At 39.3% G+C, this 13,886-nt stretch overlaps 1 protein-coding gene across 1 annotated transcript in view; it reads left to right on the top strand.

Annotated features, from left to right (window-relative positions):
• The window catches only part of LOC133647970 (aldehyde oxidase 1-like), a 45,707-nt gene that overhangs the window by 14,616 nt on the left and 17,205 nt on the right, over nt 1-13,886 (top strand). Inside the window, exons 5-11 of the mRNA XM_062043734.1 lie at nt 2,141-2,267; nt 2,381-2,442; nt 2,516-2,578; nt 11,799-11,879; nt 11,963-12,107; nt 12,203-12,295; nt 12,370-12,521. Of these exons, the coding sequence (XP_061899718.1) occupies nt 2,141-2,267; nt 2,381-2,442; nt 2,516-2,578; nt 11,799-11,879; nt 11,963-12,107; nt 12,203-12,295; nt 12,370-12,521 (723 nt within the window). The remainder of the gene's footprint in view (nt 1-2,140; nt 2,268-2,380; nt 2,443-2,515; nt 2,579-11,798; nt 11,880-11,962; nt 12,108-12,202; nt 12,296-12,369; nt 12,522-13,886) is intronic.

Below are 13,886 nucleotides of genomic sequence, written 5' to 3'. Positions count from 1 at the left end.
CAGCATAAAGTCCAGCAGAATCCTCTTTGCCTCAGGGAGGCTAGGAAACAATCACAAAGAGGTGAGGGATTACAGGACTAAGGAGAGACCACGTACCAGGACTGATGAGGTGAAGCAGGCGCATGCACGTGGGAGGTTCAGGAGATAATAACCGGCAAGACCAAGCTGTCAGTGACGAGCTTAAATGCTCTTAGGTTGAAATTGGTTGCAGGTGTGCTTTAGTGTCCGCCCCTCGCTGGGGACTAATGAACTGAAGAAAACAGACATCACAATAAAGGAGAAGGCAGGGAAATGATAAAACACAACACTTTAGACTGCAACTTCACTTTGCTGGCTTTTACCTGTTTGTTGTTTGCAATTAGCACACTACTTAAAGGCCTACTGAAATGAATTTTTTTTATTTAAACAGGGATAGCAGATCCATTCTATGTGTCATACTTGATCATTTCGCGATATTGCTATATTTTTGCTGAAAGGATTTAGTAGAGAACATCGACGATAAAGTTTGCAACTTTTGATCGCTGATAAAAAAAGCCTTGCCTGTACCGGAAGTAGCGTGACGTCACAGGCTGAAGGGCTCTTCACATTTCCCCATTGTTTACAATGCAGCGAGACCGATTCGGACCGAGAAAGCGACGATTACCCCATTAATTTGAGCGAGGATGAAAGATTTGTGGATGAGGAACGTGAGAGTGAAGGACTAGAGTGCAGTGCAGGACGTATCTGTTTTCGCTCTGACCGTAACTTAGGTACAAGCTGGCTCATTGGATTCCACACTCTCTCCTTTTTCTATTGTAGATCACGGATTTGTATTTTAAACCACCTCGGATACTATATCCTCTTGAAAATGAGAGTCGAGAACGCGAAATGGACATTCACAGTGACTTTTATCTCCACGACAAACAATACATCGGCGAAGCTCTTTAGCTACGGAGCTAACGTGATAGCATCGTGCTTAAATGCAGATAGAAACAAAATAAATAAACCCCTGACTGGAAGGATAGACAGAAAATCAACAATACTATTAAACCATGGACATGTAACTACACGGTTAATGCTTTCCAGCCTGGCGAAGCTTAACAATGCTGTTGCTAACGACGCCATTGAAGCTAACTTAGCTACGGGACCTCGACAGAGCTATGCCAAAAACATTAGCTATCCACCTACGCCAGCCAGCTCTCATCTGCTCATCAACACCCGTGCTCACCTGCGTTCCAGCGATCGACGGAGCGACGAAGGGCTTCACCCGATCATCGATGCGGTCGGCGGCTAGCGTCGGATAGCGCGTCTGCTATCCAAGTCAAAGTCCTCCTGGTTGTGTTGCTGCAGCCAGCCGCTAATACACCGATCCCACCTACAGCTTTCTTCTTTGCAGTCTTCATTGTTCATTAAACAAATTGCAAAAGATTCACCAACGCAGATGTCCAGAATACTCTGGAATTATGTGGTGAAAACAGAGCTTTTTGTATTGGATCCAATGGGGTCCGAATACTTCCGTTCACTCCGTGACGTCACGCGCATACGTCATCATACCGAGACGTTTTCAACCGGAAGTTTAGCGGGAAATTTAAAATTGCACTTTATAAGTTAACCCGGCCGTATTGGCATGTGTTGCAATGTTAAGATTTCATCATTGATATATAAACTATCAGACTGCGTGGTCGCTAGTAGTGGCTTTCAGTAGGCCTTTAAGTGGTGCCTTTTGTGCTTTTTTTTCTCCATTTTTTAGCTGTTGCATGTGTTTTCTCCTTTGTGTACCCTGGAATTTTTCCACCAACCTCCATTGCGTTTTGGTGAGCATAGTCTCAGCAGCACCCTTGTATCTTTGGACATTAGTGACTCACCTCCTTTATGACACGAATAAGATTTTCTCCTTTTTTAATAAGGTTCAAGATCAGGATTCGTCCTTTTTGTACTCTGTAAACACTTTAGAGTTTGAACAGTTTCTTAAAGTGGATCATTTTAACTTGATTTCTTTGCTTAATCCATTCCATGATTTAGCCGTGAGCAAATAAAATTCCATAGATTAGCCGCACCTTTGTACAAAACCTCAGGGTTCAAAGCTTGGGGAAAAAATAGCGGCTTACAGTAATTTTGCGAGCAGTAATTTTGTCAGTAGCAGTGCGTGATGTGTTTCCAGGAGCGAATAGCGAAGGCGCATGGCTCCCAGTGCGGCTTCTGCACGCCAGGCATGGTGATGTCTATGTACACCCTTCTGCGGAACACTCCTCAGCCCAGCCTAGATGACATCACCGAGGCGATGGCCGGTACTGCTTGATAATCATACATTTTTGTTTCACCCCTTCAGAAGCTTTGCTGCATGAATTAGGCATTGATCAAATTATTATTCAACATACTTGACTTGACCTTCCTGATTCAGGGAATCTGTGCCGCTGCACTGGATATCGGCCCATTGTTGACGGCTGCAGGACCTTCTGTCAAGTGCAGTGATTTCTTCTGAAGTTTTTAAGCTATTTTGTAAGTACTTCAACTAAAGTATGTTTAATCCATGCAGGAAGTCAACTGCTGCCAAGTCAACGGTGGGAAAAACTGCTGCAGCGAGGAAGAAAAATATGATGTAAGTTGAGATTTTATCCCGGGGAGTAAAGGGAGACATTTTTATTTTATGAGCAGTACACAGATCACAGTTCCAAAGATCAAAGTGTGTATCCAAGATCTTAACAAAGGTCAAACATGATATGTCTTCCTTAATGTGGATTGAATAATAACCATTTTTTCTCTCCAGTATTATGGTAATACAAAACCCAAAACCAGTGAAGTTGTCACGTTGTGTAAATGGTAAATAAAAACAGAATACAATGATTTGCAAATCCCTTTTCAACTTATATTCCATTGAATAGACTGCAAAGACAAGATACTTAACGTTCCACCTGGTTAATTTTGTTATTTTTTGCAAATATTAGCTCATTTGGAATTTGATGCCTGCAACATGTTTCAAAAAAGCTGGCACAAGTGGCAAAAAAATACTTATTTAGAACATCCCACAGGTGAACATGTCACACCTGGGTGAAGTCTTGTCTGGGTTTCGTCTGGTTTCATTTTGTCTTGTCATTTCCTGTTTTATTTTGAAAGGTTAGCTCTCCCTCTCGTTTCAGGTCACTTGCCCTTCCTCCTGTTTCACTGGTCTGATGTCTCTCCTGATTGCCTGATTGTGTCCACCTGTGTCATCCGCCCTCATGTGTATAAATGGCTCGTCTTCCTTCTGTCCTGGGCCAGAGTGTACTGTCAAGACCGGAACAGGACTCTGGACACAGATGCAGGAGTTTGACAACAAATATTTATTGCAAACAAGGGAAAGGGTCAAAAAGGGGAGAAACTTAACAGGCTACCAAAAGCCAAGCTTACCTAACCTCTAAACCAGGGGTCACCAACCTTTTTGAAACCAAGAGCTACTTCTTGGGTACTAATTAATGCGAAGGGCTACCAGTTTGATACACACTTAAATAAATTGCCAGAAATAGCCAATTTGCTCAATTTACCTTTAACTCTATGTTATTATTAATAATTAATGATATTTACACTTAATTGAACGGTTTAAAAGAGGAGAAAACACGAAAAAAATGACAATTAAATTTTGAAACATAGTTTATCTTCAATTACGACTCTTTAAAACTCAAAATTCAACCGAAAAAAAGAAGAGAAAAACTAGCTAATTCGAATCTTTTTGAAAAAATTTAAAAAATAATTTATGGAACATCATTAGTAATTTTTCCTGATTAAGATTAATTTTAGAATTTGGATGACATGTTTTAAATAGGTTAAAATCCAATCTGCACTTTGTTAGAATATATAACAAATTGGACCAAGCTATATTTCTAACAAAGACAAATCATTATTTCTTCTAGATTTTCCAGAACAAAAATTTTAAAAGAAATTCAAAAGACTTTGAAATGAGATTTAAATTTGATTCTACAGATTTTCTAGATTTGCCAGAATAATTTTTTTGAATTTTAATCATGATAAGTTTGAAGAAATATTTCACAAATATTCTTCGTCGAAAAAACAGAAGCTAAAATGAAGAATTAAATTAAAATGTATTTATTATTCTTTACAATAAAAAACATTAATTGACTTGAACATTGATTTAAATTGTCAAGAAATAAGAGGAAGGAATTTAAAAGGTAAAAAAATATATGTGTTTAAAAATCCTAAAATTATTTTTAAGGTTGTATTTTTTCTCTAAAATTGTCTTTCTGAAAGTTACAAGAAGCAAAGTAAAAAAATAAGTGAAGACCAAGTCTTTAAAATATTTTCTTGGATTTTCAAATTCTATTTGAGTTTTGTCTCTCTTAGAATTAAAAATGTCGAGCACAGCGAGACCAGCTTGCTAGTAAATAAATACAATTTTAAAAATAGAGGCAGCTCACTGGTAAGTGCTGCTATTTGAGCTATTTTTAGAACAGGCCAGCGGGCGACTCATCTGGTCCTTACGGGCTACCTGGTGCCCGCGGGCACCACGTTGGTGACCCCTGCTCTAAACTGACAAAATCTCAATGAACTCAAAACCCTCCAGCTGCGGAGGGAAAAATGTTGCAAAGAGAACAATATGCAAAAAACAACAAAAGGCGCTCCAATGCTAAACAACTAATCTTACCTGACAAAAAGGGTACAAAGAACGTGGCAATGGCTGTGGACATGGAACGCTGGAGGTTCGCACAAAAGATACGAAAACACTCTGGCACAGGACAGAAGGAAGACGAGCCATTTATACACATGAGGGTGGATGACACAGGTGGACACAATCAGGCAATCAGGAGCAGGCCTGGCCCTAACCAACCTGGCGCCCTAGGCAAGATTTTAGGTGGCGCCCCCCCACATCGGCAGTGAAGTGTATATACTCACAAGAAACCTTTTTTTTACTTAAAGAAAGCAAATCATCATATTATATGAGAATGTTATGTTATGATTATCTTTAACCGAATCACAGCAGTGCTCAAATTAAAAAACAGCATTCCCTCTCATGTGATATTGCTTAATTAACATTAATGATGTGCACTTTAAAAATTAGGTTTACAACTATACCTAATATATAAAGGGGTGGAAAAGTGACTATTACCTGCAGGGCAAACATTAGCTAACCAGAAGGCAATAACAATGTAAACAAAAAACACCTGCTTAAAAGATCTAATACAAATGTCCCTGAGGAATGTAAGGTGGGAGTACTGTAATTACCTAACGTTACATTATTATTTTCCATAACAATTTAGCCCCCTCCACAATATTAACCCGACGTTAAAACAGTACTAGCTATTTATTGATTAGCAATTGCCGAATCATGTAACATTAGCTTAATGTTAAAAAAGCCAGGTTACTATCACATTCTGTAACAGACAAATAATTTCATGTAGGCTAACATTACCTACCTGCTACCTCTGTCTTTTTCTCGTTTCTCCTCCTCTTCTTTTCTATTTTTTCTTCCCTGGGCACCTGACAGTTTTGGCCGTTTTGACATCTTGTGTTGAAGGGAGGGGGCGCACCGTGCGGGGGGGTGCGTAATGTTGTAACAAATAATATTTATATTAAATAGGCTTTACTTTGCATTTTAATTAACGTGGGATTATTTTTTGTATTTACAAATAATAGTACCAACTTTTTTTTTTTTTTTTTTTTTTCCCTCCAACATTTGTGGCACTGGCGTGGCGCCCCCTGATGGTCGGCGCCCTTAGCATTTGCCTATACGGCCTATGCCACGGGCCGGCCCTGATCAGGAGAGACATCAGACCAGTGAAACAGGAGGAAGAGCAAGTGACCTGAAACGAGAGGGAGAGCTAACCTTTCAAAATAAAACAGGAAATGACAAGACAACATGAAACCAGACGAAACCCAGACAAGACTTCACCCAGGTGTGACAGAACAGGCTAATTGGGAACAGGTGGGTGCCATGATTGGGTATAAAAGCAGCTTCCATGAAATGCTCGGTCATTCACAAACAAGGATGGGGCGAGGGTCACCACTTTGTCAACAAATGCCTGAGCAAATTGTCCAACAGTTTAAGAACAACATTTTACCCCGGACTGTTGAACAACTTAAGCTGTACATTAAGCAAGAATGGGAAAGAATTCCACCTGAAAAGCTTCAAAAATGGTGTCTCCTCAGTTCCCAAATGTTTACTGAGTGTTGTTAAAAGGAAAGGCCATGTAACACAGTGGTGAACATGCCCCTGTGACAACTTTTTTGCAATGTGTTGCTGCCATTCAACTCTAAGTAAAAAAAAAAAAAAGGTTTCTCAGTTCGAACATTAAATATCTTGTCTTTGCAGTCTATTCAATTGAATATAGGTTGAAAAGGATTTGAAAATCATTGTATTCTGTTTTTATTTACACAAAACGTGCCAACTTCACTGGTTTTGGGTTTTGTAAATAGACAGTTTGAATGTAATTGGACAAGCTTAGTAGAGCAGCTCAAGTTTGCATGTTGCTTATTACAAACACCTTCAGGCCCTAAAAATGTGTACTTACTTAAAGTGCAATTACACATCACAACATCTTGACAAATAATCTTCCTGCTGAAAAACAGAGTGAATTGACTTGAGATAGTGACCTCTGCTGGATTCAGAGCTGCAGCACTCTCATTGCACTCACCTGCCTCTGGTGTTCGGGACACGCACTTGTTTCCAATCAAGAGACATGATTTAAAGGCCTACTGAAATGAATTTTTTTTATTTAAACGGGGATAGCAGATCTATTCTATGTTTCATACTTGATCATTTCGCGATATTGCCATATTTTTGCTGAAAGGATTTAGTATAGAACAACGACGATAAAGATTGCAACTTTTGGTATCTGATAAAAAAAAGGCTTGCCCCTACCGGAAGTAGCGTGACGTAGTCAGTTGAACATATACGCAAAGTTCCCTATTGTTTACAATGATGGCCGCATGAAGTGAGAGAGATTCGGACCGAGAAAGCGACAATTTCCCCATTAATTTGAGCGAGGATGAAAGATTTGTGGATGAGGAAAGTGCAAGTGAAGGACTAGTGGGGAGTTGAAGCTATTCAGATAGGGAAGATGCTGTGAGAGCCGGGGGTGACCTGATATTCAGCTGGGAATGACTACAACAGTAAATAAACACAAGACATATATATACTCTATTAGCCACAACACAACCAGGCTTATATTTAACATGCCACAAATTAATCCTGCATAAAAACACCTGCGTGTTTGTTAAGCTAGCTCCTAGCTCCTCTGCTAGCTCCTAGCTCCATAGAACACGCCAATACAATTCAAACACCTGATCAACACACACAATCACTCAGCCCAAAAGACCGTTCACCTAACCCAAGGTTCATAAAGCTTATATATTTTTAAAAAGTTACGTACGTGACGCGCACATACGGTCAAGCTATCAAATGTTTAGCAGCCAAGGCTGCATACTCACGGTACCTCATATTCAGCTGGGAATGACTACAACAGTAAATAAACACAAGACATATATATATACTCTATTAGCCACAACACAACCAGGCTTATAATTAATATGCCACAAATTAATCCTGCATAAAAACACCTGCGTGTTTGTTATGCTAGCTCCTAGCTCCTATGCTAGCTCCTAGCTCCATAGAACACGCCAATACAATTCAAACACATGATCAACACACACAATCACTCAGCCCAAAAGACCGTTTACCTAACCCAAGGTTCATAAAGCTTATATATTTTAAAAAAGTTACGTACATACGCAAAAAAAAGTTGCGCACATACGGTCAAGCGATCAAATGTTTAGAAGCCAAAGCTGCATACTCACAGTAGCACGTCTGCGTCTTTGTCATCCAAATCAAAGTAATCCTGGTAAGAGTCTGTGTTGTCCCAGTTCTCTACAGGCGTCTGTGTATCGAAGTCAAAAGTCCTCCTGATTAGAGTCTCTGTTATCCGAGTTCTTCCATCTTGACTGCATCTTTCGGGAATGTAAACAAAGATGCGCCGGCTGTGTACTGTTGTGGCTGACTACGTTCGAAAAATACGTCCATTTCGCACCGACAACTTTCTTCTTTGCTTGCTCGGCTTCCTTCTCCATAATGCAATGAACATGATTGAAACAGATTCACGAACACAGATGTCCAGAATACTGTGGAATTATGAAATGAAAACAGAGCTTTTTCGTATTGGCTTCAATGTGGAAGGCATACCCGTGTTCGCCGGTCTACGTCACGCGCATACGTCATCCTCAGAGGCGTTTCGAACCGGAAGTTTAGCGGCAAATTTAAAATGTCACTTTATAAGTTAACCCGGCCGTATTGGCATGTGTTATAATGTTAAGATTTCATCATTGATATATAAACTATCAGACTGCGTGGTCGGTAGTAGTGGCTTTCAGTAGGTCTTTAAGCCCACCTTTGCCAATCAGTCGTCCTGGCGTCATTATTGGTTTCATGCCACAGTTTCATGTTGTACTATGCCATAGTTATGTTAGTTGTTTCATGCCACAGTAAGTCTTGTTTGTTCTATGTCCATAGTTCATGCTAAGTGTTAGCGTCTATGTTTCCTGCGTTACATTTTTTTGGTTTTTTAGCCTCTCGTGCGAACGGCACGCTTTCCTTTTGTTTTAGTTCCTGTCTTTTGTGATGTGTAGGATTAATTCATTAATAAATATATTGCTACCTTCAAGTCCTGTCCGGAATAGTCCGTTTGCATCCTGGGAGAACAAACCTCGCAGTAAGCTGCAAAAACCTCGTCGTGACACGGAATACCGGTACTAATAAAGTACCGCAGTACTCATGAATTAAAAACGTTACTATACTGCTTCTGAAAAACACCAGTGCTTTATTTTTTCCGGACACGACGGCACTCCGCCGTCACATTGTGACATTTTCTGGTAAAAACGAGCAGAGGCGCATGTTAGGCAACGCACACAGAAACAGTGTGGAGCTAGAAAAGGAAGAATAGACACATTTTGGCTTAAAAACTGACGATAAGGTTGAAGCTATAAACACTGAAGCGCCATTCTGCAAGAGCTGCTTAGGTCTTGCTTTTGTTAGTCAGTAATGTTTTAGCTACTTCTAAATCACGAATCCTCCTCACCTCCGTTGCGACAAATAAGGTAAGTTTCTTACAAGTATCATCCCTGCAGGACGAAGAATAGCTAAACATGCTTCACCACACACTCCAATAGCTAACCGCTGACAGCAAGCTAGCGCTCCTGAATGTAAACAAATGCCAACTACACACACAGACATTGACTATAACCATGCCAAGTACAAGAGCCGTACATAGTCGTTACTACAATGATAACATCAATATTGTTGTATTATCGCAAAATCTTTTGTCTTTTTTATTGTTGACAAACCCATTAAATACGTCCTTTGACACGGAAAAACTTTAATTATGACCAATGTAAGACCCTCTAACGACTTAGTATTGGATTGATACCAAAATTTGTAGTATCACCCAAATTGTATGTTAAGCATCAAACAACAGAAGAATAAGTGATTGTAACATTTTAATAGAAGTGTAGCTAGAACATGTTAATACAGAAAGTAAGCAGATATTAACAGTAAATGAACAAGTAATCAATTTTCTACCGCTTGTCCCTCATAATTTTGACAAAATAATAGAATGATAAATGACACAGTATGTTACTGCATGCGTCAGCAGCCAATTAGGAGCCTTTATTTGCTTACTTACCACTAAAAGAGAAGTTGTCAAGTATATTTATTATCTTAATTAATGCCAAAATTATTTTTTTATTGCAATAAGAAACATTTATTAACTGTATCATATTTTTTTAACCTGTAAAGCACTTTTGTCCAATTTTAAAAATGGTTGTAAACGTGCTATATACCGTATTTTTCGGACTCAGGAGCGACTTATGTGTGAAATTATTAACACATTAGCGTAAAATATCAAATAATATTATTTAGCTCATTCACGAAAAGGCCTACTGAAATGATTTTTTTTTATTTAAACGGGAATAGCAGATCCATTCTATGTGTCATACTTGATCATTTCGCGATATTGCCATATTTTTGCTGAAAGGATTTAGTAGAGAAAATCGACAATAAAGTTCGCAACTTTTGCTCGCTGATAAAAAAAGCCTTGCCTGTACCGGAAGTAGCGTGACGTCACAGGAGGTAATATTCCTCACAATTCCCCATTGCTTACAATGGAGCGAGAGATTCGGAGCGACAAAGCGACGATTACCCCATTAATTTGAGCGAGGATGAAAGATTCGTAGATGAGGAACGTTACAGTGAAGGACTTGAGAGGCAGTGATGGACGTATCTATTTTCGCTCTGACCGTAACTTAGGTACAAGCTGGCTCATTGGATTCCACACTCTCCTTTTTCTATTGTGGATCACGGATTTGTATTTTAAACCACCTCGGATACTATATCCTCTTGAAAATGAGAGTCGAGCACGCCAAATGGACACTTAAAGTGATTTTTATCTCCACGACAATACATCGGTGACACACTTAGCTACTGAGCTAACGTGATAGCATCTTTCTCAAATGAAGATAGAAACAAAATAAATAAATCCCTGACTGGAAGGATAGACAGAAGATCAACAATACTATTAAACCATGTACATGTAACTACACGGTTAAAAATTCTCAGCCTGGTAAGGCTTAACAATGCTGTTGCTAACGACGCTAAGGCTAATTTAGCAACTTAGCAACCGGACCTCACAGAACTATGATAAAAACATTAGCGCTCCACCTACGCCAGCCAGCCCTCATCTTCCCATCAACAGCCGTGCTCACCTGCGTTCCAGCGATCGACGGAAGGATGAAGGACTTCATCCGTGGGTTTGGCGGCAAGCATCGGCTAGGCGTAGTAAGTAGTCCTTGTTGTGTTGCTGTAAGTATTGTACTTAGCCGCTAAGACACCGATCGATCCCACCTACAACGTTCTTCTTTGCAGCCTCCATTGTTCATTAAACAAATTGCAAAAGATTCACCAACACAGATGTCCAGAATACTGTGGAATTTTGTCGAAGAAAACAAGAGGTTTTTGTATCGGGTCGATGGGGTCCAACCACTTCCGTGGATTTTGTGACATCACGCGCATAAATCATATCCAAAGGAGTTTTTCAACCGGAAGTGTGGCGGGAATTTTAAAATTGCACTTTATAAGTTAACCCGGCCGTATTGGCATGTGTTGCAATGTTAAGATTTCATCATTGATATATAAACTATCAGACTGCGTGGTCGCTAGTAGTGGCTTTCAGTAGGCCTTTAAGAGACTAGACGTATAAGATTTCATGGAATTTAGCGATTAGGAGTGACAGATTGTTTGGTAAACGTATAGCATGTTCTATATGTTATAGTTATTTGAATGACTCTTACCATAATATGTTACGTTAACATACCAGGCACGTTCTCAGTTGGTTATTTATGCCTCATATAACGTACACTTATTCAGCCTGTTGTTCACTATTCTTTATTTATTTGAAATTGCCTTTCAAATGTCTATTCTTGGTGTTGGCTTTTATCAAATACATTTCCCCCAAAAAATGCGACTTATACTCCAGTGCGACTTATTTTTTTCCTTCTTTATTATGCATTTTCGGCCAGAGCGACTTGTACTCCGAAAAATACGGTAAATAAAGTTGCCTTGCCTTGCCTTGCCATAAGCATATCTGTTCAAATAAAACCAATAATGAAGTGTTTTTGTTGTCCCCTTTATTTTGAAAAGCATCAAAGTTTTGGTATACATTGGTACTACAATATTGGTATTGGGACAACCCTGATCCCTCGTCCTGACTGTATCGTCGCCTAGTGACCACACATTTCTAGTTTATATTCGTATATGATTGCCTTACATTGTCTCTGCTTCCCAGGAAACTCCATTGCTGTTTGACAAGTTGGACTTTCTGCCACTGGACGCGACACAAGACCTGATATTTCCTCCGGAACTGATTGTAAACCCACTTGTTGTATACAGAGCTGGACCACTCACTTTGCGCCCTCAGACAGTCTAACCCGTCTGTGTTCTTACCCCCAGCTGATGGCGGAAACTGACAGGCCGCAGACACTCACATTTCGTGGGGAGAGAATGACCTGGAAGTCCCCTGTTCTGCTAGAGGAGCTGGTCCAGCTCAAGACCAGCAACCCAAAGGCTCCACTGATCATGGGGAATACTAATTTAGGTCCAAATGAATATGTCATTTGAGAATTCAATTCTGATGAGAAAAAAAACAGGATGCATGGTGCAATTTGCTGATCCTTGTGCTTGGTGTCAAAGGTCCGGATATGAAATTCAAGGGCGTTACGCATCCATTGGTGATATCTTCCATCCGAGTATTGGATCTCTTTGAGGTGACTGAGACGCCACATGGTGGGTAAAATCTATCAGGCTGTGCTTTGATAATCTGATCAAGGTCCATGTCACTAGTTATTGGTTCTCTGTAGGTGTTTGGGTGGGAGCGGGCTACACCCTCTCTGAGACCCGGGCTATTTTGAATAAGTTTTGCTGCCAGTTTCCAGAGGAGAAGACAGAGCTGTTCAGAGCGCTCATCAAGCAGCTAGGGAATTTGGGAAGCCAGCAGATCCGCAATGTTGCTGTGAGTAGACTACTTAAAGGCATTTTTTTTTTCAACCTTTAATATGATTTGATTTTGCACTAATTATTATAATATTGTGTATTCCAAACATTTTGTTGTAAGTATCTACCTGTCACCTTGACTTATGGTTTTCAAAGGAAGTTATCCATCAGTTTGTTCATAAAAAAATATGATAATCAAACGCGTAGGTTATTGTATAATATTATTATGAAGTGATTATACATTTATAATTCTATGTAGGGGTGTAACGGTACACAAAAATTTCGGTTCGGCACATACACTACCGTTCAAAAGTTTGGGGTCACCCAAACAATTTTGTGGAATAACCTTCATTTCTAAGAACAAGAATAGACTGTCGAGTTTAAGATGAAAGTTCTCTTTTTCTGGCCATTTTGAGCGTTTAATTGACCCCACAAATGTGATGCTCCAGAAACTCAATCTGCTCAAAGGAAGGTCAGTTTTGTAGCTTCTGTAACGTGCTAAACTGTTTTCAGATGTGTGAACATGATTGCACAAGGGTTTTCTAATCATCAATTAGCCTTCTGAGCCAATGAGCAAACCCATTGTACCATTAGAACACTGGAGTGATAGTTTCTGGAAATGGGCCTCTATACACCTATGTAGATATTGCACCAAAAACCAGACATTTTCAGCTAGAATAGTCATTTACCACATTAGCAATGTATAGAGTGTATTTCTTTCAAGTTAAGACTAGTTTAAAGTTATCTTCATTGAAAAGTACAGTGCTTTTCCTTCAAAAATAAGGACATTCCAATGTGACCCCAAACTTTTGAACGGTAGTGTACCTCGGTTTAGAGGTCACCGTTCGGTTCATTTTCGGTACAGTAAGAAAACAACAAAATATACATTTTTTGGTTATTTATTTACCAAATTTGTAAACAATGGCTTTATCCTTTTAACATTGGGAACACTATAATAATTCTGCCCACGTTAATCAACATTAAACTGCCTCAAGTTGTTGCTCAGATTAAATAAAATGACAAAACTTTTCTTCTACATATAAAAAGTGCAACATTAAACAGTTTCAAGTCAAGTCATCATGCTTAATTTATTACAGCATTTGGGAAGCCTGTAGTTGATTTATTATGTAAATGTTATATTTGTATCAACATGTGATAGCAGGGACCCTGCCATTCCAAACCAGGCTGCTGCATTACTAATGATTAATGTAACTATAGCTGAAAAAATGGTACAATAGCAATAGGAGAGACTATTCATCCCTGAACACCATGGACTTCATGTAGGCTTAATGATGCACTTACATTATTATATCAACTATCAGAGACAGAAACTCTTCATTTAACATAATGTCATTTTTTGCTGCTTCAACACAGCTCAATCAAC

This window comes from Entelurus aequoreus, linkage group LG01, assembly GCF_033978785.1.
Source record: "Entelurus aequoreus isolate RoL-2023_Sb linkage group LG01, RoL_Eaeq_v1.1, whole genome shotgun sequence".
Taxonomy (NCBI): domain Eukaryota; kingdom Metazoa; phylum Chordata; class Actinopteri; order Syngnathiformes; family Syngnathidae; genus Entelurus; species Entelurus aequoreus.
Note: the sequence above shows the minus strand (reverse complement) of the source record. Positions and strands in the feature narration are given on the sequence as shown.